The sequence below is a fragment of the Xiphophorus hellerii genome, chromosome 7 (assembly GCF_003331165.1).
Source record: "Xiphophorus hellerii strain 12219 chromosome 7, Xiphophorus_hellerii-4.1, whole genome shotgun sequence".
Lineage (NCBI taxonomy): Eukaryota > Metazoa > Chordata > Actinopteri > Cyprinodontiformes > Poeciliidae > Xiphophorus > Xiphophorus hellerii.
Genome location: NC_045678.1, coordinates 5238808 through 5263466, shown reverse-complemented (window position 1 = coordinate 5263466; position 24659 = coordinate 5238808). Strand labels below are relative to the sequence as shown.

At 37.1% G+C, this 24659-nt stretch overlaps 2 protein-coding genes and 2 long non-coding RNA genes across 8 annotated transcripts; 2 read left to right on the top strand and 2 right to left on the bottom strand.

Moving 5' to 3' along the window:
* Positions 1-3763: 3763 nt before the first annotated feature.
* Positions 3764-11288, top strand: LOC116722929 (interferon-induced protein 44-like). 3 transcript variants are annotated; one of them, XR_004339861.1, is made up of 9 exons: positions 3764-3818; positions 4370-4418; positions 5361-5394; positions 5614-5815; positions 6970-7122; positions 7247-7415; positions 8203-8303; positions 8390-10532; positions 10653-11288. XR_004339861.1 is itself a non-coding variant. In XM_032567357.1 (8 exons), the coding sequence occupies exons 5-8, from the start codon at positions 7036-7038 to the stop codon at positions 8555-8557; spliced, it is 525 nt and encodes a 174-aa protein (XP_032423248.1). In that variant the 5' UTR covers positions 3764-3818; positions 4370-4418; positions 5361-5394; positions 5614-5815; positions 6970-7035; the 3' UTR covers positions 8558-11288. The 3 variants fall into 3 exon arrangements, 2 of the variants coding, with proteins under 2 accessions (XP_032423248.1, XP_032423249.1); XM_032567357.1 differs by having other exon boundaries at positions 8390-11288; XM_032567358.1 differs by having other exon boundaries at positions 3801-3818; positions 4375-4418; positions 8390-11288.
* On the bottom strand, positions 9163-13680 carry LOC116722932 (uncharacterized). The gene is made up of 4 exons (XR_004339862.1): positions 13565-13680; positions 12219-12244; positions 11939-12124; positions 9163-10101 (listed from the first exon to the last, which is right to left on the bottom strand). It is a non-coding gene; the product is annotated as an uncharacterized LOC116722932 (long non-coding RNA).
* Positions 13681-14258: 578 nt separating this feature from the next.
* On the top strand, positions 14259-15307 carry LOC116722933 (uncharacterized). The gene is made up of 3 exons (XR_004339863.1): positions 14259-14524; positions 14769-14841; positions 15012-15307. It is a non-coding gene; the product is annotated as an uncharacterized LOC116722933 (long non-coding RNA).
* Positions 15308-17254: 1947 nt separating this feature from the next.
* On the bottom strand, positions 17255-23838 carry LOC116722927 (uncharacterized). Of its 3 annotated transcripts, none has more exons than XR_004339860.1 (7): positions 23568-23838; positions 22976-23002; positions 22434-22616; positions 20290-22319; positions 19546-19572; positions 19304-19471; positions 17255-18180 (listed from the first exon to the last, which is right to left on the bottom strand). XR_004339860.1 is itself a non-coding variant. In XM_032567356.1 (5 exons), the coding sequence occupies exons 1-5, from the start codon at positions 23649-23651 to the stop codon at positions 17741-17743; spliced, it is 777 nt and encodes a 258-aa protein (XP_032423247.1). In that variant the 5' UTR covers positions 23652-23831; the 3' UTR covers positions 17255-17740. The 3 variants fall into 3 exon arrangements, 1 of the variants encoding a protein (XP_032423247.1); XR_004339859.1 differs by having other exon boundaries at positions 20290-22322; positions 23568-23831; XM_032567356.1 differs by lacking the exons at positions 19304-19471; positions 19546-19572 and having other exon boundaries at positions 17255-18156; positions 22296-22322; positions 22976-23042; positions 23568-23831.
* Positions 23839-24659: the final 821 nt, after the last annotated feature.

The window sequence follows — 24659 nt, the reverse complement described above, 5'->3', positions numbered from 1 at the left end:
AGTGCGTAGAGCATCCCCGAGAGCGCACAGCCCTGTCGGACGCCTCTACACACTCTAAAAGGGGCACACAGGCTACCGTTGATCTTCAGCACACTCTCAATGTCACTGTACATCACCTGGATCTTGGCGATAAAACCCTCGCCGAACCCAAACCTCCTCATTACTTTCCAGAGGAAGTCGTGTTCGACGCGGTCAAACGCCTTTTCTTGATCTAATGAAATCAAGCCTGTCTGTAAACCCAATGAACTGGAGACTTCCAAAATGTCCCGAATTAGATAGACATTGTCCACCATGGACCTGCCGGGGACGCAGTAGGTCTGGTCCCGGTGGATGACTTGCTCCATGGCTTTCCCTAGTCTCGTGGCCAGAGCCTTCGAAAGGATTTTGTAATCCGTGCAGAGGAGGGACACGGGGCGCCAGTTTTTTATTTCCTGCAGGTCGCCCTTCTTTGGCAGCAGGGTGATGACCGCCCTGCGACAGGATGTGGGGAGCGAACCGGTGGCTAGACTCTCGTTGTACATTTCGAGCATGTCTTGGGCCAGAAGGTCCCAGTAGGCCTTGAAAAACTCGACTGTTAGCCCATCAACGCCCGGGGACTTCTGGCCCTGCATGCTCTGGAGGGCTGTGTGGAGCTCTTGTATGCCCAGCGGGCGCTCCAGATCGGTACTGATCTCCTTATAGATCTGAGGTAGGTCTTCGCAGAACTCCTCCATCATTCTCTCACTCTCATCATATTCGCTCCGGAACAGAGAATGATAAAACTCCACAGCCCTCCTCCTTATCTGCCCCGGTTCGCTCAGGTGCTGCCCCGTGTCCGACAGCAATGAGTGGATCATCTTCCTCTGACCTTGTTTCCTCTCTAGACCAAAGAAAAAGCCAGAGGGAGCATCCATCTCTGTGATGTTCTGCATCCGGGACCTGACCAACGCGCCTTGTACCTTACTCTCCAGCAGGTTGGCTAAAGTTAGCCTTTTTGATTTGAGAGCTTCAAAATACTCTCGATTTCCTGTGGTGTCACTAAGTCGCTCCAAATCCACTATACTCATCTCCAGATCTCTGATAGATTCAGTGATGTCACGAGTGACATTGACAGTGTGCTGCTGACTCAGCAGTCTAATCTGGACCTTCCCATAGTCCCACCACTGTTTGATTGAACTAAAATCAGCCTTTGTTTCTCTAAAACCGGTCCAAAAATAAGTTAAAACCTCTTTAAAACTCTGATCGTATATCAATGCAGAATTAAAATGCCAATACGCACTTCTCGGTAAAATGTTTCTAATAAAAACACTTCCTAAAAGTAACGAATGGTCTGTGAAGGGCACAGGTACGATCTGGCATGTTTTAAACACATTAAAATGATGCTTAAAACAATAAAAACGATCTAAACGAGCTAAAGAGATTTTACCTTCCTTGATGTGGGACCATGTATACTGCCTGAAGCCTGCATGCATCCTCCTCCATACATCCACCAGGCTATGAGACGAGACCAGCTGCTTCAAGACATGTTGGGCTGCCGGGTGCGGCTCTGCGTGATTACGATCTAAAAACTCGTTTTCTGTGCAATTAAAATCCCCACCTATAAAAACATAATCTTCAGTCTCACAATTTTCCAATCTTTCCCCAATTTTTTCATAAAAACGTTTCTTCTCTGCATTGACGATTGGAGCATAGATGTTAATAAAAACCATGTTAAAAAAATCAAACTTCATCTTTACTAAGAGACACCTCCCTTGTATAACGTGCTCAGTTTCAATAGAAAGTGGGATAAAAGCTTTAGAAAAAACAAAGCCCACTCCTGCATTCTTGGAGGTGCCGTGACTCAGAATCACCTCCCCCCTCCACTCTCTTCTCCAGTCTGTTTCGATCAAAAGATCGCTGTGCGTTTCTTGCAAGAAAATGACATCTATTCTTTTTTGATTCAACATTTGATACACTAATGCCCTTTTTTTTGCCTCCCGCGCCCCGTTAAGATTCAAAGATGCTATCTTAAAAGAATCCATGATGGGTAAAAGGCTAAAGACAACATGCCAAAAACAATTTAAAAAAAATAAAAATATTAAAAAGTTACTGTGTATCATTAAAACTGTTTTCTGGCTTTGGTCATTATTTTCTTTAACCTAAAAACCTCTGTATTTGTAAAACCTGACACCTCTTTGTGTTTTACATAATGCCTCGCAGAGAAATAAAATATTTTTAGATCAGGGAAATAGCTTTCAAGTTTTATTCCTTTTAATCCTTTTGTTTGTTTTAAAAAGGTCTTGAATAATTCTACCGGGTACCTTGGTTCTTTGCTTGCTTGTGACATTGAAACCTCACTGGTGTCGGAAAACCAGCTCTCTTCATCACTGCTCTCCGACACCTCTTTCCTTTCTACAGCTAACTTACTAGCTTGCTTACTAGCCTGTTCAGCAGTAACCACATTTCTCCTTTTGCTTCGCCTCTTTGCTGGATAACAAACCTCTAAATCCATCTCCTTCTCCGCCCCACCCATATCCTTCTCTTCTCCACCTCCTTTAACTGACTTTTCACTATATTTTCCTTCAACCTGTTCATGCGCCTGCACTTCCCCTCTCTCCCCCTTGTCTCCACACACTAGATGCTCCACATCATCCTGCACTCCCTCCTGCTCTTCTTGTACATCACCTCCTCCCCCCTCTACACTCTCACCTGCATCACCAATTGTCCCACCTCCACACACCACCGTGCTCTCATCTTCTGCCGCATACACACTCCTACTACTATCCTCTATTGACCCCTCAACAGTGGCTTCCACCACCACCTCCTCCACTGCCCCCAAATCCCCCACCGCGGCGTCGGGTTCCCCCGCCGCTTCAGCAGCAGCTGGTTTCTCCGCTGCTGCAGCAGCAGCAAGTTCCCCCTCCACAACAACCTCGCTGCCTGTTCCCCCACTCTGCTCAGCAGCAGCGGGTTGCTGCTTTGCTGAATCCGGCCTGGCCGACTCTGCCTTATCCGGGCACATTTTTATTACGTGGCCCTCCTGTCCACATCCAAAACATTTCATCTGACCTGATGTTGCAAACAGCACATAATCAAAATCATCCACTCTAACGTGAAACCGCAAATTCATTTCCTCATCTTTTTTATTCAAAATCATGAATAATTGTCTCCGATGAGAAACAACATGTTTCAGTAGCGGTGATTTACACCCGGAAGGGATTTTTTTGATCGGTGACACCACTTTGCCGTGCCTCGACAATTCTTTTATCAAGAACTCATCACTGATAAAAGGGGGTATATTTGACAACATTATCTTAGTGGCTGGTAGCGTGAGCGGTGTAACTTGTAAAAATAACCCATTCACCGACACACCTTTTTCCACCACCTGTTGTGCATGTTCCACTTTTGCAACAAACAATACCACCGCTCCATTCATTCGTGCCGCCGACCTTATATTCCCGTGTCCAATCATTTCCCCTACAGCCAAACAAACTTCCTCCACGCTGCACGGAGAACCAGCACCCACCTTGATACCGTTCTTCCGTGTCAGCGTGGAGAAAGACCCACCACCGACAACACCCACCATTGTTGCCGTCAGACGCCGGCAAGCCAGGCACGCCCGACGGCCACACCTAAACTAAACGAAAAACCCCCCTAAAACGTGACCAACTAACACAAAAACACAATTAAACAAATGAAAAACAAAACACCTAGTGAAAAACAGTAAGACAAACAAAGATAGAAAAGTACACACTCGCTCTCTCTTTCACTCTTCTTCCGCTCTCCACTCACCCTCCTCTCACACGAAGAAGAAGAAGAAGAAGAAGAAGATGGAAAAGAAAAGTCGTTTAAGGACAAAGGTAGAAAAGACTTGTCTTCTTTATTTTATAAAATCATTTCAGAACACAGAAACACATCCTGTTCTGAATCCGTCGTTCGGACCTGATGGTGTTAATGCGGAAGCTGCTTTCACTAACCGAACCTGTACCGTCAAGTGTATTTACGACCTGTACTTTTCACACACACATCCGGAATAAATATTTTATACTTTTACTAAATTTTGGAGCTAGACTCAACCTGATAATGTCTATCCAGAATATGCTTTTGCCTCATTTTCAAGAATATTTCTCCCAAATCCGAAAACGTCACAGTATAAGTTTTACTTTGTGTTTTAAGGTCTCCAGTTAAACCGGAACAAGTTGAAATAAACGTTTTTTCATGTCAAGCTCTTATTTTTGTTCAATCTTGGTTTCTTCGACTTCCTAAACTTCATGTTATAAAAATAAAAATAGTCTTGAACTGATTAAGTTATCATCTCTGGATATAAATCCAGATCTGTTGTAAAATAAAAAAGACATAATGTTGGATTGGAAGTTAAACAATGCTTTATTATTTTTCTGTCCTTCATCAGAGTAGACATCATTTTCATCATCCCATAGGAGGACAAGCTTCAATACCACGTAAGTAAATACTATCAAGTCACATGCATGTATGCACATTGGCCACTTTATTAGGTACACTCTTGCAATTATGTTTCCACAGAGAGCAAATCCACCAGTCAGATAGCAGGAACTCAGAATGAAAGCTGACTTCCTAAAGTTTAATATGGGCATCAAAATGGGAAAGAAAGGGTGATGAAGTGAGTCTGATAGTACCATGGTTACTCCTGCTAGATATCCTGGAATTTCAGGAACTGCTGATCTTTTCACCTTTACATAGAATGGTATAAAAAGAGGAAAAAAGCAATTGTTGATTTCAAAGATTGTTAAATTATGCAAAATGACACTAAATATCCAAAATGTTGAACATATGAAGCAACAGAAGCAAAAGAAAGTAAATGTAAGGATAGGAAGAGAAATTCCTGGACAAACTTTGGGGATCTTAGTAGCTTTTAGTCTAATAAAGGACATTTGGGATGTGACAGAAGGTGAGATTTATGATGAAACCTTCAAATCTGCAGTAACTGTGATGCTATCATGTCAATATGGACTAAAATACCTGATGAAGGTTCATGACACACAGAGAAGGAAGAAGGGAGTCCAACTCAGTACTAACAAGATGAAACCTAACAAAGTGGCAGTCAAATGTTTTCTGCTATAATGTAGCTTAGCAAACTTTACTTTTTTTTTTTTTAAACTTTCATACTTTTGTAAAGCACGTCATATTTTTTCTGTAAGTATTAGAAATCTGTGTCAATAACTCCTGTCTTCCCAGCATGTTGGAATTGTTTAACTTCCTGACGCAAATGTATGCTTTCCCTGAAAATAAAATTGAGCATTGTGATTTACCTCTTAGACTCTTTACTCACCGTTCTTATTTTTAATCTTGTTTTTATTTGCTCAATGCACTTTTAGCAGATTGACTTTTAAGAAAATAAATTACTCTAAATCTCTCTTTTACAGTTTTTGACAATCCTTGGATGCACGTTTCCTGGGGGTGAGTGAATGTGTTTTCATGCCATTAATGGTTCTCTCGCCTTATTTTGACGTCTAGCAAACAATTATCTTCATCTGTAATTAAGTTATTTAGACTTAGGAAATGTAGAAATAATATTCTATATAATTCACATTAAAACAGTGCATTTAATGTACTGTAAACTAATTATGTCCAGTTAAACTTCTGTCCTATTTGCCTTTTATTTCCTCACTTTTGCAGAGAACATGAGATGTATCTGCATCATGTGGACAATTTTTGACCAGTACATGGAGTCAGACACATCAGAGTTCTGCTGTATGGACCGGTCGGTGCCGGGAAGTCCAGCTTCATCACCTCTGTCAGTAATGCTTTGCGAAGGAGAGTGACCTGTGAAGCTCTGGCCAATGCTGCTAACAGTTCCGGCCAAAGTTTTTCCAAGAAGGTGAATATTTACTTTTCTTTGTTTTAAGACACAAAATAGAAACCGTCTTGTATCACTTAGATATTTTATGGTTTTAAAAGGTAAGGTGCTGTACATGTAAACATTCAACAATATGTGGATGCTGGTTGAAACACAGTTGAGGGAGAGAGAGGATGAATATGTAGATGGTCCAATAAGCTTCATCTCCGAAGTTTCACAAGTGAAAGAGACTAAAGGTCAGGCTACATTTGTCTGGATATTTTCAACAGATATTGTTTTCCAATTAAAGAAAAACACATTACTATGATTGACTGCCTTTATTTACATGAAGTAATGCCTATTATGGCCAGCAGGTGACATTGACAAAGACAAAATTCAGAAGGAGGAGAGAGTGTTTTCATACCTGATACTCCAGTAGTCTTGGACGAAATTGCGACATTTGTTACATTTTCAGCTGGTGCGGTTCACGTTCACACTGCTCCGTGTCAAATGATACCGACTCTTTACAAACCTCCTCGCCTGTGGGGGCGCTGCACTGAGAACCACTGAAGAAGACAGGAGCTTCCTTTTTTAAAAATGGAGTAGCATCAGATTTTAGCAGTCGAAAGATACCTTTCAGAGGAACCCAGCTGCAAAGGGAAAGAGTAATTAAAAGGATTATTTCACCAAATATTGACCTCTGACCCTTTCCCCTAAGCTAAAAGGAAAGGATTATGTCGTTCAAAAATGTCATTGTTTAATTAAATTGGAAACCATCATTTGTTAATGTTCTGCTAATGTCACAAAAACCTCAATTTCACAGTTGCAGTGTTTAGATTAAATATGAAAAACAGTTAAAATCACATGAATAAGTTTGTCCGGGGGGCAACACAGAAACGGTTTCAGACATAGTTTCAAACATTAAAACCTATAATTAAAGTAAGCACATATTTTAGAACCATCTCCAATAAGCTGGAAGCTTCTAAAAATGTTCAGAGGAACCTGCCCTAAACTGGTCGATATAAATTTTACATTATGTCTGATAACACAAGATTTTTGATCATTTGTTATTTGTCCCAGAAAATAATGCTTGAACTAAGGAGCTAGGGAGAAACGTCAGTAATTCATTTAGTACATTGGTGGTTTTCTTTTGCTGTTTTTTTGTCTTGATGGTTTTCTGACATATTGTCTGTTAGTATTTAACTCATAGAATCCGAAAAGGAGGCAAAGGAAACTATCACTGCCTTGTGTTGAATGACACCATGGGCCTGGAGGAAGGACATGGAAGAGGAATCCACACTCACGACATCAAGCTGGCTATGATGGGGCACGTAAAGGAGGGCTACAAGGTATATTTAGCTAAAAATTCCTATTCCTTCCAACTTCTAGTAACATTGTCAGCAAAACAGTAAAAGCTTAATTTATCTGTCAAATCCTTAGATTCATAAATGACCATTATTTCACATTTTACAGTTTAATCCGCTGGCTCCACTGTCTAATTGGGATCCCGGCTACAACTCATCCCCATCTCTAAATGACAGAGTCCATGTTATGGTTTGTGTTCATAATGTGAATGCACCAGAAATTAAGTCCTCCATTTTACAGAAACTGAGGGACATCGGAGACACTGCTCAGAAATTGGGTAAGAAACAAACCATAACCTGGAGAAGAGTATTAATTAAAAAAAAAAAACAGAAGTATGTTTATTTTTTAATAATTCAAGAAAAAAGAACCTTGCTGGAAAAGAAATGTCTAAATTGATCCATATTAAACTTAACTTGGATTATCATGGAAAGTGGGATTCATTTTAGTAATTCAGTGCAAAAGTGAAGCTGATACCAAACAGATTTATATAGAATAACCCACATATAGACCATTTTAGGTGCATCTGCCAGAGGTTTTTTTTTGAGGTTTATTCTGTTCGACCACATGGATTTGGTGTCTTTGGAGACCAGAAATTGTCATTTTTGAAACCAGGTCTCCAGAGTTTTAAAAGTTTCATGCCAGCCATGTCTTGTAGCTCCATCTCTCTCTGTTTGTGCCGCATTCGCCTCACTCTCACGAATAGCAAACATGGTAGGTTCTGCATTTTTGTGTGATTCTGTGGCCGTGTTACAGCGCCACCGACTGGACACATTGATAGCCATATATTATGGCTATCAGTTGTTTTCATCTAAACTCCTTGTGTGATCTATAGATTGTTGCCAAGAGGAATATTAGTGACACCATAATCAACAATGTAGATGAGTTGAAGGCATTCACTACATTTTGCTTCTTGAGCCACAGGCTGAAATAATGACACAAAAAAAATTCACTCTGTCATAATGATTCTGGATGTGAGTTTGACTTGAATTACTGGCAATATTTTTTTCCTCAGCTTTAATATAAATGTCACTCTTCTCATAACAGATGCATTTCTGTATCCATAGGTGTTCCTCAACTGGCTGTTCTCACAAACATTGACTGGGCGTGTAATGATACCAAGATTAATTTAAGAAATGTCTACAGGAGCAAGAATTTAAAGAAAAAAGTAAGTTTCAGTTGGACTTTTAAGAAACTCAATCACTTTTAACAACTGACTCAAAAAGAAAACAAATGTTTGATTTTTTTCTGTAGATTTCTGAGTTACATTCAAGCTTGGGGATTCCAGAAAGCCACATCCTTCCTGTGAAGAACTATAGTCACGAAATCCAAACATGTTCAGATGTTGATACTTTGATCCTGAGAGCGGTGAGACGGATGATTGATTTGGGACATGACTTCACGGACAGAGAGCTGAGATGAGTTGGAGTCTGAGGAAGTAACAAGCGTGGACAACAAAGCCGCTTATCTTCAAGTAACACAGGAAAAGACCAGTGTTGTATTCAAGTTGTGCTAAGAGGAGTTGGACTGTCCATGAAGCTATTCAAGTCTGAAAGTGCATCTCAGTGCTGAACATGAGCACCGACGTCCACAACACTGATATCAGTGTCCATATTTCTAAAGAAATATTTTTTTCAAATAAGTTACATGAATGATCAGTTGTTCCTGATGCACTTAAAAGATGAATGGTACTTTAGCAATAACCTAAGTAACATTTTAGAACAATATATAGCATTGTTGTTGAGTCTATATATCTATTTATTAAATAATTAATAACAGAAAGAGTTTCTGAATAGAAAATGATGCTTATCAGTATATAGTTTTTCATTAAAATGCAATTAGTTACAGACCTTATAATTATCTCTATTAAAAATGATGACAGCATATAAAAGCCACAGTAGATGAGAAAAAAACAGACATTTTGAGATTAATCTCAGAATCTTTCTGGAAAAACAAGAAAATTTCAGTTCGAAATATCCAATATTTTCCACAATGATGAAATTTTTGTAAAAAAGGAAAGAAATGTATTAAATTATTTACACCTTTATTTAACTAGGAAACGGAGTACAATTTACAGAATATACTGATGTTGAAACACCTACAGCTACATGCATAGCATCAAAACAGCAACATGGCCACCAAAGCAATAATTGAAAACCAGAAGATATTAGACTACTTATTAATACAATTCTATTATTGAACAGCCAAAACATTTATAAGTGGATGTTTGTTACATGTCTTAAAATCCGTTGCAGTTCTGTCTATTTTAACTCATTTCCATTTTTTATACACAACACGTGTCTGAAGGCCCTTCACAAAAAAACATCAACACAATCCAACACACCCATACAGATCAGTGAGAAAAGCCTGTATAGATTAAAGACATTGGGGATTTAAATTTAACTTTGTTTTCACATTTAAACCAGAAAAATTCATAAATGACTGAACAAATTACATGAACACAGTTTAATGGAACATTCATGATTTTTTGGACTTTAGAAGAAAGTCTTGGTACCTGGAGAGAAACATGCTAACATGCTAACTCTAGGATTTGAACCCCAAACCTTCTTGTTCCGTACATGTTTCCATTTGTACAAACAGGAACTCAGACATTAATCCTGAACAATATTACTTTCTGATTTATTTGGTTCCGTTTGCTGATTTTTCTCTTACCTCCAAAAAATACACCAACAGTGAAAACAACAACACAACTACAAAAAGAATCAGAAATCCAAGGATCACATACCTAAGCAGAGAGTTAGTTCCACTTGGTTGAAAATATGTTTGCATTTGATAGACTGCATCTGTGTTTTTAGAACAGGTTAGTAACCCTGACACACTTTCATGGAAGAGGACATGAACTTCTAAGTCGACGTTCGGATAGACTTCTGACCAGCTCCTCCCAGCGGTGGAGTAGTCTGGATCTCGGGTGTGGTGCATCAGAACCAGGATGACTTTTTTATGGGCTGTACAAAAGCAGAAAAAAATATGACTAGTTCAGTCTGTATCTACACACCATGATGTTTCAGTCCAAATATTTAACACTACAAATGTCTAACAGATTGTTACCACAGATACAAAAATGTAAAAATTTAACCTCAAACATCTTTTTATCAACAGAAAACTTGTTGGACTTTTTCAAAACTTGTTGAACAAGTCCAACAAGTTTAAAATTGGCACACACAAGTTAGGCACATTTTAGGAATACAATTCACCTTCATTCAATATGTGCCTAATTATGGTTTAGGCACATTTGGCCTAAACCATGTTTGGTTATATTGCAGCAGTTACTGGGAGTGGACTATTTATATTTCCCAGGATGCTTAGGGGCATGTGTTTGTGTCCTGGGTTGCAACGTGGATGAGATGGAAGTGTGATACATTGATTTGTCTCTTATGTTATGAAAGCAAATATTGACTTTAATGGAACTGTCAGTTTGCAATGTGTGAAGATAATGTGTTTTAACGTTACTTCATCTCTTTTCAAAATAAATGTTACCCAGCAAAATTCAGCATAGTGTTTAATAAAATCCATTATCAGATCAATTATTTTGTTCATGTAAATTGAACCAAGAATTAAAAATCCAAGAACTTAAAATAATTCAACAATCCAAGTGAAAATAATCCAAACGTGTAACTAGGTGAAGGCAGTTTTCTTGCATTTATGATGTGGAATAACTGTTTTAAATTATCTATCAACTTGAACTTTAATTTCTGACTTAAATCAAAAACAGTTTTCCAATGAAATCTATTTTAATTTTCAAGGCAGCAAGTGAACTTTCATTTTCAAGTTATGCCACCTTCAAATGTTTTACAGTGATGTAAAACAACAGATTTCCTTTGACTTTCCTTTACTTAGCTGAAATGTTCACAAAACCATTTCAGCTATGTTTGCTAAATTGTGCTTTAACTATGGTAAGTATTTTATAGATACAATAAATTAGTGTCTGCTGTTGTGGTTACAGCTTCTGAAGAGGACAGTGATAATTCTGACAGTGCAAATTGTCATAGCTTTGATACCAACTGTAGGAAATTGGAGAACTGTAGTACTTCTGATTTCAGTGTCTCTTTTGAGAAAATCTGTAGAGTAATTTTCTATGGTTTGATCTGTAATCTTATAGACATTCATTGCTAATAAAAGTGATTTGATGTCACACTGGTGTCTTTATTGTAAGTATTGCTACAATTTGTTAGATTAACTTGGTGGAAAAGAAACATTTGTGATTTTTTTTCAAAATACAAAAACATTTTCTACTATGAGGTTTGGATAATCACTCGGCTCAAATAAATATAAGAATGTCTTATGTGAATATAAATATTTTTTTACTGAATAATCACCTAAGAAGGAAGATAAATAGCTTCAATTAGTCAAAATTATTTATGTTTAAGTCAATATTTGACCTTAAGGTTAAGTCTCTGTCTCACCCCAACCTTAGACTCCTTTCCAGATGGAAGGATGTCAGTGATTTTGTTTCTCACCTATTCTTCAATTTATTTAGATCGATTGATCTACTGAGATCTATTAGATTACTTATATGCTCATGTGATTTCTTAATGCAACAGGCCAGGCGTGATGAGTAAAACTGAACTCCACTGTAAAGAAATTTTGGTTAATTTGTGATTTTACATCAAAAAGGTACATACTTTTTCCTTATGGGTTCAGACTAGTTTGACTTTTTCCCCCTTTATAAATTAAATCAGCATTTAAAATGTGCTTTTTTTGCATTAACTAAGAGTAGCTTTGCCTAATTTATAATTTAGTTTTTCAGCAAACCAAAAGGAAAAATGTTACCTGATTACTTACTTGGCATGTTTTGCATGGCTGCCTCCACATCTGAACCAACACGGGAGATGATGGGGCAGAAAACAATGGTGCACTCTCCATCCTGGTTTGTGCCCTCCAGCCTAACACTACTTCTCACTTGGTCCATCAGCTCTACATCGGCGCCATGAGTCACCCCGGTGGTGATTGTCTCGACTTTAACTGGTGCTGTTTAGCAAATTGTAAAGCAGAGAGAAACGTGAAGAGAGCAGAGAAAATCAGAGCATGTTCCTTATTTGCATGACCTGAGACGATGACTCACTTGAAAGACAGGGCATCTTCTGGCTCCTTCAGAAACAAACATATAGAACAACATAAGATCCAACCATTCATCAGTTGTTATTTTTTAAAATAAGTTTTTCAATAAATTAGAAAATTATCAAAAATAATACTTTACAAATTCTCTATTTTCATAGGATCCAGATCAGGTAAGTCTACTTGCCAAACTAGCAGACCTTGGTCATAAATCTATTGGCATTGCGGACAGGTCCCAAGTTCAGTTTTTATTTTCTTCAGATTTTCCTTCCATTCAACTTTCCATCGATGTACTTGAATTAGCAAGCATATCAATGCTTCTTTCACAATGGACTATAGTGGCTTAGCCTTCATTTGGAGAGTGCCTACCAATTTCTCAGTTCATGAGTTTTCCCAATTATTAGGTCATAATATTCTTTCTGTGTTTAAGATGCCTTTTATATTGGTTCCATGAAATATTCTACTTGTCTGGTAGACAATTAGAATATTGTATACAATAAACCATAATCATTATTAGAAAGATGATTATGATTTGAATAATCATCATCATCAATAATCATCAAAATGCGCACAAATATACATTTGAAATTTATTGTGTGTGTGTGAGATATATCCATAAGTTTCAGTTTTTGAAATGATTTATTTAAGTTTTTTTCGTTTCTTTTGGCCTTTGTTTGAGAGTGGTAAGAAAGGAAAGTGGGTTGTAAGACAGAAGCAAGATATGCGGGACGGGTAATCACTCGAGCCCGTGATAGCGCCCGCACGCTCTACTCCCAAATGATTTCTCGAAATAATTTAAGTTTTTTAAAGATTTTATAATTTATTGAGCTATCTCTATAGGCATAAAAATCGTTTTGTTTACTAAAAACATCTAGGTTACCGGACCTGGATTGACGAACTGTTTGTGTAGCTGTGGTCCAGAAAAGAACAGGTACATAAACATCAGAACATCTGACGCAGTGACAGCTTTGATGCCAGAGCAGTGAAAAACAACGTCCACCTCCCGCTCCTCTCTACTCCCCATTACAGACAGACACACACACACACACACACACACACACGCCCCGACACGCACAAACCCATTAACTGCGCCCTAAAGACCGCGAGAGATGCTAACGCGACTCTAACGGGACTCTAGCAAAAGTGGTCACATGTTTACACTGCTGTCGTTCCTTTTCCCTTAACAATAACCGCAAAGTGCCTTTTGTCTTCTTGTTACGTATTTACACAGGAAAGGAATGTCAGAAGTATCAAGACCAGAAGTTCCCTTTATTAGTTGAAGCTGTTTTCGTTACTATACATCACCTAATGTTCACTGACAACAACCAAATAGTTAAAAAGCTTGATTCTTACCTTTGCTGTGCTGCTGGTTTTGCTGTACTGCTGCTGGGAGTGACACGCAGTTTGCACGAATGACTTTCACTTTCATTTCAGATAAGTATGGAAGCCCCACCATTTTATAAAAATTGCATCTCATAGTTTTGACTTAGCTAACTCATAATTATGAGATAGTATTTGAGATATAATAATGATAATAATAATAATATAAAATTACTATTATTATATTATTACCACTAGAACCCGACGGACCCACCGGTGGGTCCAGCTGCCACGTGACCTCGGCTCGCTCTGTAAACAAAGGCTCCACGTCCCTTTATTTATTTATTTTTATTATTATTATCCGCTAAAAGAGGCTTTAATCTTTCAAAAACTATTCCGCATAAAGGTTTTGCCCAAAATGTTAAGATTTTAGAGCTATTTAAAAACAGCTGATGAGATATAAAGGTCCTCGGGCGATGACGCAACTGCCCGGAAAACACCCGATCAGCTGATCATCACGGCCATTTTGTGGCTTCACGAGACAGTGGAAAGACTCTCAGAGCATGGCACAAAATGTCGGCTATGCAAAATCATGACGTATTTTCCGGAACCCGATCTAAACGTCTGCGCTCTCCGTGCGCTCTCTGTGCGCTAGCTACACTATTCAAATGCGCTCAGTGAATGGTTCTTTTCGGGATAGGTTTCGATGGGCGTAGTTCGAAGCATTCAAATAAGGTGTGTACAGTGAAAATTCTCATTTCACTTGTGCGTTCTGCGAAAGAACAACGGTTTTTTGATTTGCTACGAGCGGAGCTAACTCTAGCAAAAATTAGCTCAACTGCAATGGCGCGGAGGAAGATGTCAGATGTGGAGGCGGAAGAAATATTTCGGAGCGATGTTGAGCTGGAAAACTCTTCTTATAGCTAGTGGGATTCGGAGGAGGAGGAAGAGGAGAGAGCCGGACACAGCTGACAGACTTGATCTCGGTGATGTGTAAGTTTTCCCCCGCAATTTCACACAAAATATTTGATGTTTTGGTTCTATTTATTTATTTATTTATTTCTGTGATTATATGCTTGTAATAACGGCAGGAAGTAAAACCATGTGGTTATTTGTTTATTTATGTTTTACTAAAATATGTTTTATTTTACTAGTAAGGATTTCATGTTTACTTTGGTTCATTACTTTGTAATAAACCTCTAATTCTTCAAATACTTTATTGTTATTTATGGTCAAGTGGAAACCGAACCATCAAGCTCAGATGGAGCTGAACCTCCCCCCACCTCTCATGATTCTTCATCTTCTTTGAGGTAAGATGTCCATTATGCCAAAAAAATTGTTATAAAATAAGAAATGTGTTGTCACAGTGCAACATTGGTGTCTTTGCTTTATTTTATAAGACTATGTGATGCAGCTTCATTTTCAGTATGTCATTTTTTGTCAAATTTAGTCTTCAATATATTTCATTCTGTTTCCACAGTGGAGATCGTGCAGGAGAGGTGGTGGTGGTGGTGGATTTTCAAAATTGTTTATTTGTTCTTGGAAATTACTTCAAAAAGTATTTTTGACTGTTTTACCTTGTTTCAATAAAAGTTTTCTATTTGGAGTCAAAGAAAGAGCTTTCAGTTCATCATTATTATACATATTATACTGTGCACAATGGTACATTTTGCATATAAATGGGGTAAATGTCATGACCAATGGTTATATTATATGTAGAAAGTGTCATTAGATGGTAATAAGCTATTTAATTTTAACAAACCCCCAGTATTGATGTAAAAAACACATTTGGCACAGTTTGGTGACATTTTTGGATAAATGTGCCAAAATGGCCTCTCTGCCTAAGAAATTTCTCACTAATACCATTCTAAAATAAATATGATTCATCTGATTGAGTCCAAATTTGGTATACTTTTACAGAACATTTAGATTTAAAAGTCTGTACTACTTTTTTGTGCTATAAATAATATTTTGGTAGTGTTTTGCAATGTTTATTTCAAAGAAAATTTTGGCGAGGTTCAAAAAATGCAAAATATTTTGTATTTTGTCCCTAATATTTCAGACAAGGTCAAAGCTACAATGGTGCTGACACCAGAAAACCATTCTATGACATCTTACCTTTACAGAGGTACCAAAAGTTTCTTCTTAAATCTAATAGCTGTGAGGCTATAAGTGATTTACTTTTGTGTGTTTTTGTCAGGCAGAAATTTATTTATACCCCCTGAGGGTGTAAGAGATACTATATCTTTGTATCATACTATAAGACTGTCTCATAATAATGAGTCATTATTATGACAATGCATTTTTTTAAACAGTGCCAGAAATGGGCTTCTAGTCTCATGATTTATAAGAACCCCGATCAAAAAACTCTCAGGGTTTACTGCTAAACAGACTAAAAAGTGATTTTGTTAATATTTTTATTCATTTTGAACACGAAAGAAGTACAAAAGCACACACATAAACAAGGAATGTAAAAGACATATTTTTGTACCACAATAATATGAAGCCTAGGCGCAAATTCAAACTGGAAGACTCTTTTATCCCCACCGGGACCCGTTAATTGAAGCAACCTGCCCACAATCGTCGACCTATCAACGCTGGACCAAGCCACGTCCCGTCCAATCATCGACCAAGTCCCAGCTGATAAGGACCTTCATTCATGGTGTCCTTCGCTCTCCAGCCGAGCTCAACCCACCACCACCCCTTCTCCTCCACCACCAGTGCCGGGCCCTGGGGGATGACGTTCCTAACAGCATCGGGGATGCTCATCTGAAGCCTATCGCTAACGCTGCGATAACCGTTATCCCCTGCTGGGGCCCGAGCGCCAAAGACTTTAAATTCTGTATGTCAATAAACTCTTCTAATTGTCTTCTTATCTCCGTCTGAGTCTCTCCAGATTGAACTTAACATACAAAGTCTTACATGATGTGGTATTAACAAAAAACATATGGATTCTGTTTTCTTAATTTGTACTTGTGATTAGTAATGCTGAGTGTTTATTATTATTTTAATTGTGCTTAGTTGTGTATTTGATTACGTTGTAAAGTTTTTCAGTTTGTAGTTGGTTTAGTGATTTGTTGACGTGGTTTGAACTTCAGGGCCACCATATTATCCTATGTAGTTGCACATGTCTTTGAATCTGAGTATAAAATAATTAAGAACTGCACAGTATTCATTTCGTATTCCGTAAATCTGACCTTATGATCACTATGTTATTTTTGTTTTTATATTTTTACTTTTGCGTGAACCCATAATGTTTGACTTTCCTGTCATTTTGCTACCTTTACCCTAATTTCTAAATTAAAGCATAATAAAGATTGTTTTTATTCTATTCCAATTTGCCACTTAAATCTTAAGGTCAAAATTGATAGACATTTAGAACTACTTCTGATTTTATCCACTTTGACAACAGATTTAGTTCCATCTGAAGAAAACAAACCCTAGAGATGACGCTATTACCTCCATATTTACCTGTGGATATGGTGTTATCTTGGTGATGGGCTAACTTTTCAGACTATAGCTAAAAGTATAAGTTGGGTTCTTCAACACAATTTCTCGCAAGGTTTTGGGTGAATTTAATCAAGTTTTGATGTTTTCTCTTATTCATGCATCATTCCATCATTTTCATTAGATTTCTTTGCACTGACTGAGTACTGCAGCACACAAAAGAACTAAACATAAACCTGCGTTATGTCTGTGACATTATCACACCAAGGCTGATAATATTCTATTGTTCTTTATACTTTATTGATCATTTTTCAGAGGAAACAGTTCCCAAACATCATGTTGAAATAGTTATAGGCAGAGGTCTAATTCAAGGTTACAACATGCATTAAGAAGAGTCACGAGAATTCATTCATTCAAAGGGTCTAGTTGACCTTCAGTAAAAAGCAACTAAATAGACAGTTTATTATACCAGCATCACAATCATAAACACTTTATTTTGACATAGTCTAACAATTGCAAGATACTGTTTTGCAGAGTAAGATATTTTTATTTCAATGTAATGTCATAATAAATGCCTTTGGAGCCTATGAGGCAAGTAAGATAAGTATCTGTGACTACAAATATAGTAACTCTGGCTGAGCTGTTCTCTAGTCTCTGCCTATAACTGTGCCTGTGTTCATATAGACAATTTTGTAATGACTCTGTGTGTAAGAGACTTAAACAACTCGTATTTACAAACAAGTTGTAGAGTTAATGATGGTATTAAGGAAGTCTGTCTTTAATAACTTTTGGTTTTCTTACATAGAACAGCAAAACTGAAATCAAACGAGAAAGCTGAGTACCAAACCAAATCACAAGCCTCACCCAAAGCCTGTCTAGATGCCAGAACCAGTTCCAGAGCCTCATCCAAAACCTGCCATCAGACAAGACCCAAGAAAAAACACAACACAATAGCCAATAGCCATACCCAACCAAAGCCCAATTCTGATCTGAATTCTTTTTGTGTCCTTCTAAAAAATGTCTTATTTCCAACACTGCCTTGTGATTTTGTGCACAGCTCAGTAATCCTGGGACACTTTCATGGAAGAAAACGTGAACATCCAGGACAACGTTTTCAGTGCATTCTGACCACTTTATCCCAGCCGTTGAGTAGTCAGCATCTCGGGTGTGGTGCATCAAAACCAGGATGATTCTTCGACCATCTGTTGAAAAATAGGAGAGAAATGTGAGATGTAGGCAGAACTGGACATCCTAAAAGGAGGACAAGGCTAACCTTCTGAGCTTAGAAATGATCCCTTATTTAATATTTCTTGATTCTACTGAAAGAACAGGACAAATATATCACTGTAAAGAATTTTGGATTTGGAAAGATGCGTTTGTCTGTATTTTCACAAATTGTTCAAATTTCCACACTGAAACACCACTGAATGTGAATAACTCAGGACTGTGTCACATTTAAAATAAGAAATCATTCTATACATTGTATTCCACTTATCCAAGATAAGGTCACAGACTGATGTGGGAAAACAAAGCAAGGTTCATTATTGGCTTGTTCTTAGGTACCTCAAGGTGCCTCTAAGGAATACATACAATACCTTAGCCTAAGATTAGTAAAGTGAAGTCCTAGTCTCATAGTCTACGTGGATTATTTAATTTCCCTTTGGGATCAATAAAGTATTTTAGAATTGAATTGAGTAGGCTGAGTTCCAATAACAACTTTTAGCTTTACTTAATTTTATTTTTGCTATTAATCAAATTGCACCACTCAGCCACACTAAAGTCACTTGCCATCTTTAGGATCTATGAAGTATTTTTGAATTCAAATCAAGACACTTAAGACTCTCCTTTGTGACTTTGTTACTGTCTTGATGTGGCTCTGAAGGTTCTGGTCTGAGTCCATCACCCAGATTTCAGACCCCATCACTAGTTTCTAACTAGTAAATAATTGAAGATGTGCTGATTCTAGATCATCCCTTTTTGGGTCCAAAGATAACAACTTCAGTTTTGTTTCTGTTCTGCTAAAGAAAGTTATGGTACATTCACATATTAATTTGTTCTATGCATTCATGCAGCTCACTCTTGAATGGGATCCTGATCTTCTGGTAAAATTGCAATATAGAGCTGTGTATCACCAGCATAGTTATGGCAATTTTTTTTTTTTGTTATAATCTGAGCTAGAGAATGTAAGTGAAACAGCCAGGTAAGACTTTTAGAACAAATAATGCGCTTACTTCCAACTTTTTGAGAACTGATAAACAACGAAACCATCTCGTAATAATTTAATCCATAAAGAAACAACCAAATGTAAACATTCTGATTCCTTACATGGGACTTTTTCCAGGGCTGCCTGCACATCTGAGCCAACACGAGATGTGATTGGACAGAAAAGGATGATGTGTTGTGCATCCCGACTTGTATCCTTTTGGATGACTTGGTTCATCAGATCCACATCTGCTCCAAAGGTTTCCCCTGTAGTGATTGTCTGAACTTTAGCTGGTGGGGGAAGAAAACAAAAAGGTTATGACACTACAAATCCACACTTCATGTCGGCTGACATATTCACTCACCTACAGGATTCCTCATGTTTTGGTTACCTAACAGAAAGAAACACAAAGTAAGATACAGTCTTCCTCATGATTGTGTTGCATACTGACCTGGACTAGGAGGCCATTATGACCAACAAAATGTGTTATTAACCCCAATGTTGCAGCAACTAAGTGGTACAGAGGATCTTATTGTGACATACTCGTAGCAAGACGAGACAGTCTGAGGACAGCGATTAAGTTATTAACATGTTGGTGATGGACAAAGTGAGGTTCACTATCAACAGGAAATGGAGGGATTAGCCTTTGTCCCATCGAAGTGCAGTCTAAGGCTGAACTGTAATTTCCTCCCACATGTTTTTCACAACAAATGTATTTTTATTTCTACATCATTCATTTTGTAAACATGTTTGCAATGCATGATTTCTGCCCGTTTTGTTTGTTTTTTTAAAACCCAACACCATATATCTAAATCTATGAGGAGTATAAATAATTTCGGGCTTAACTGTATGTTAGTAGCCATTATATAAGGAATCTTGCGCCTTATCTGTTCTTTGTCTGTTCAAAAATCATTCAGATAAGTGTGCAAAGCTAACAATTATACATTCACTTAAAAAGACAAAGCTAGATATGAAGTCAGTCTTCAATTCATCGTTTATATTCAGTGTTTAACATACGAGTATTCAAACAAAAATTAGATTCCCTTATCAGCCCTGTCATATGAAGAAGGAAAGTTTCCAGCAAAGCAAAACGTTTTTCAAATCCTACCTCTGCTGCGTTTCTGCTGCTGTGGCGTTAAACACTAACTGAGTCTGCTAAAAGAACAAACAGGCCAGAGAGGTTTTTGTACTTTCACTTTCTGTTCTGAGAAGCTCTCTGGTTTATAAGAAACCCACTAGTTGTTATTCAAAGGAAGACTGGATGATAACAGAGTGATTGCAGTGCAGTTTTGTACAACTAAGAAGAGATAGGACAGTGTTTTATTGTTGCTGACAACAGTCAAAAGCCTTTATCAACACCCATATTGCAATTTTTATAACTGCTGACCTCTGTTACAGTATTGTGTACTAAATGTTTCACTGTAGTGGAGTACAAAAACATGATAGCATAGGAAAAAACACATTTGATGTGGTAGGATTCACACTTTAATTTGAGAAACAAGGCTGTTTCCAACAAAAAAAATATTTATTTTGTTTACATTTTATTTTAAGAGAACAAATGGATACGTCTTTACTGGCATTAAAATTGCAGTATGTAATTTTTACAAAAATATGTTATTGCATATTTGCTAAACCTGTTACCATGAAGTCACCATGAAGGAGTGTCTTAGCGCTGTCAATCAGACTCGTGTATGCACTGCTCAATGTACTAGTGGTTGAAAAGCAACTTATCATTATAGGAAAACCGTTCATACCCTATTATCAGCTGCCATGCTAGTTCGCCTTAACACCCCTAGCAGGCTTTATTTTTCTTCCTGCCTGATATCTATTGGATATCATCCAGACTGTATCTTACTCTGATATTATGATATTAGCTATTTTTATTAAAGCACAGAGGACCAGACTTAGATGTTCACACAAGGATTCATTTTCAGCAGGGAAAAGACAATTTCACAGTGAGAACATATTTTATACAAGACAATAACTATGTTTCCATCCAACTGTTACGTGAATTTTGAGGAAGCTTTAAAGATTTTGCAAAAAAGAAATAAAGATGAAAATGTGAATTAGGCATGTTCCTATCTAATGGTATATAGAGAATCAACCATTATGCAGATTCTGACATTATGCACGGCTATAATAAATAAGAAACTGTTGGCTATGTCAGCACTTATTCAGAAAAAGTCTTTTCATCTTTTTAGCGCATTGTCTCTTTTAAAATAAGTCTAAATCCACCTCAAGCTAGTATGAAAACACTTTCGTGAAATTGTTTCGAATTTTGCCATTTCCGTCAACCTTTTCTAATTTCATTCCAGAGTTCTATGGGGACCAAAGCCAAGTCCTAATATGGTGGAACCTCTTGTTTAGGGCTAAGGGCTAGCTTTAGTTACAAGGTTTGAAATAAGCTTTAGTTAAGGTTAGGAATAAACTAGTAATAGAGAACATGTCTGGGTTAGGCATCAAAAAATCTTTTTTTAAAGTTCAAAATCAGTTTTCAATTTGTGCCCAACTAGAAAATAAACTAAGTAAAAAACTAAAAAGCACATATATTATATCCATAATAGCCTTGCTTTTTGTTATCATGCATATTCATCACTCTTCAACTCAAGTCTTTGTCTCTCTGTTTATTAGTTGCAACACAATCATTGTACTATGCAGTAAATTCTTTTTTCCCAATTGTTTTATTGTTAAAGTACATAATCTAATGAATTTTGATGAGTAAACATTTTAATTATTGGAGCATACAATAATCAGGACATACTTTATTTTTAATTTGCTGATCTCCAAACTACGCCAAGAAAATGACAAGAAGTAAGATGAACAACACCACCACAACAAATGGGAGTACAATCTTCCAATAAGGGAAACAGCATTCATCGAGCCTGTTAATTAGACCTCGCTCCCTGGGTCTGATCTGCCTGATCTGTTGGTTCTGAGACCGTTGATCTAATTCATGGATCATTTGATCGACTGCCTCAGTATTTTTAGCACACAGCAGCAATCCTGGCACCGTCTCATGGAAGAGAACATGAACATCCAGGATGACGTTGCGGTATTGGTCACACCAGCTCACTCCAGCGGTGGAGTAGCCCTCATCTCGGGTGTGGTGCATCAGAACCAGAATGACATTTTGATCTCCTTCTAAAAGAAGAAGAAAACAAGGTGAAGGGAAGGTTTTCCATTCTTAAGAGTGTTGTTACTTTATTACTTGATTAGATGAATGTCTGAACCGATGGATTATAAAACTGGTACCTGGAACCTTGGTCATGGCCGCTTCCACATCTGATCCAACGCGAGAGGTGATGGGACAGAAAACGATGATGAAGCGGCTTTCCATCCAGTGTGTGACGGTCAGCTGAACCCTCCTCTTCACTTTATTCAGCAGTTCTTTATCAGCACCAAACGTCTCCCCAGTAGTGATGGTGTGGACTTTAACTAAGTGAAATTACAAAATACAACAGATGAATTTTAAGTGATAAATAATAAGTTACTTATTACTTATTAGTAATGATTAATTACTAATAAGTAAGTAATTACTTAATAAGTAAATAATTACTTATTACTTAATACTAATAAGTAATTACTTATTAGTAGTTACTTTTTAGTAGTAGTAACTACTACTACTAACATTTAATTATATTTTTGATTAGATGTTTTTAATTAAAAATTAATTAAAAACATCCCTTTTTTAATATGCATTGTCCTCTTTATGAAATAAATAAAATTCATAAAAATTCAAACCAGAACTGGAATATGACATCTATCGGTGTGGTTCCTGCAACACTGATGCTCACCTCCAGAAGTCTGGTACATGTTGACGTCTAAAAAGAGAAACCAAGCAGTACGATCAGTTCGGCTTTTCTGCAGAGATGAAACACAACCGTTAACTCTGTAAACTGAAAGCATTTAAATGACTCAGAGGCATTCAAATGTTTTCACTTGAAAAGTAACCTGAGAACAGATAATTTGGCAGCAGAGGAAACATAAAACTACTCTCAGAAAACTCAGAAGTCTTAAGTTCTTGGATATCTCCAACAGGAAATCATGTTGGAGATATGTTTAAGTGGAGGTCAGAGTTTGATTTGTTATAAACAAAGTTACCAGAAGCGTAAACAGTGTCGATCCTAAAGTCAGAATAGATCTGCCGTTTTACACTGATAGCAGAGATAGATTAAACTTATGAGCTCTGAATCAATACAACATAATTTAATGTTCCATTTTCACTCTTACAACACATTATTTCATTCCTTGAAAAAACTGAAAGATTTATTCAATATACCGTACAATATAAATATTATCAATAATAAAATTAAATTTAAAAAAAATAATAAAGGAAACAAAATGTTGCAGTCATAAAAACCCCCAAAAGTATTGGACGTTTCCTACCTTTGCTGTAAATGTGTGGCTTCGGAAAAACAAACAAGGTAAAATGGTTTCTTGGTGCAGTTTGTTCAGTGGGAGCTGCAGCATGAAGTGACTGTGTTTGTCTTGAACCAGGGGCTATAAAAGAACTGAGGCACTTTCACTTTCATTCTTAGTGAGATAGAAAGCACACAACTTATCCTAATGTCTAAATAAATCCCAAGACTCTGGGGATCTTTTAGGTCAGGAAGAAAAAACTGTAAAAACTGGCAAAAGAAAGATTAGGGAATAAGAGGTAAGGCTGTGCAGCATAGGCTCCTTACCTAATATATATATATTCATAAAGCAGATAGATAAATGTGTATGTAGATTAGAGACGTCTTCCCCCCCATTGGGCCTGGACACTGGTGGTGGAGAGGATGGTGAAGACAGAATGGACATTGAAGAAACCACGAGCTGAAGGTGGAGGAATGGTGGAGGAAGGTTGAAGCTGATGAACAGCTGGAGCTCATCAAGGCTGCGACGCTTGATGATTGGAGGAGGAGACCATCAGTGATAGGTTGGAATCGAGGTGCATGATGAGATGTTTGGTTGGGCAGGTGAGATGAATAAAGTTTTCCAGTTTGAATTTACAGCTAGGCTTCATTTTTATTTACATGCTTTATCTTTGATTTACTGTGTTACATGTTGACTTTAACATTTGAGGCATCAGTATTTTGATTTTTTTTTCAGTTATCGACTGAATTTGTAGTCAGTAACATGTTTGGTCTCTAAGTAACTTAAAAATTTCAGACTGGACAGGTTTTGTGGTTTTTAAAATAGTTAAAAAATAAAGTTAAAATAAAAAAGCAAAATTATGGCCTAAAACTTATTTTTAATTTAGAATGTTTTTTTTTTTAATTTAATAAAAAATATTTTTTTCTAAAAATTATATATATATATATATATATATATATATTTTTTTTTTTTTTACAAATATAGAAATTTAGGAAAAAATATTTTTTAAAATTACTTTTCTAAAAATAATTTCCGTTCTGTGAAGTTTGTGTAAAGTTCACAAACGTTACAGAAGATGCATAAACTTTCTCTACATAAAGTTCACAAAGATTATTTTAA

What these genes read in the sequence shown, in the direction of transcription:
- LOC116722929 (XM_032567357.1), top strand. Translation starts at nt 7,036, where the DNA reads ATGGGCCTGGAGGAAGGACATGGAAGAGGAATCCACACTCACGACATC. An exon ending in AGACACTGCTCAGAAATTGG is followed by an intron (nt 7,416 to 8,202) that starts GTAAGAAACAAA and finishes CTGTATCCATAG; the next exon opens with GTGTTCCTCAACTGGCTGTT. An exon ending in GCAAGAATTTAAAGAAAAAA is followed by an intron (nt 8,304 to 8,389) that starts GTAAGTTTCAGT and finishes TTTTTTCTGTAG; the next exon opens with ATTTCTGAGTTACATTCAAG.
- LOC116722927 (XM_032567356.1), bottom strand. Translation starts at nt 23,651, where the DNA reads ATGCTGCAGCTCCCACTGAACAAACTGCACCAAGAAACCATTTTACCT. An exon ending in GCCACACATTTACAGCAAAG is followed by an intron (nt 23,043 to 23,567) that starts GTAGGAAACGTC and finishes TCATCTCTGCAG; the next exon opens with AAAAGCCGAACTGATCGTAC. An exon ending in CATGTACCAGACTTCTGGAG is followed by an intron (nt 22,617 to 22,975) that starts GTGAGCATCAGT and finishes AATTTCACTTAG; the next exon opens with TTAAAGTCCACACCATCACT.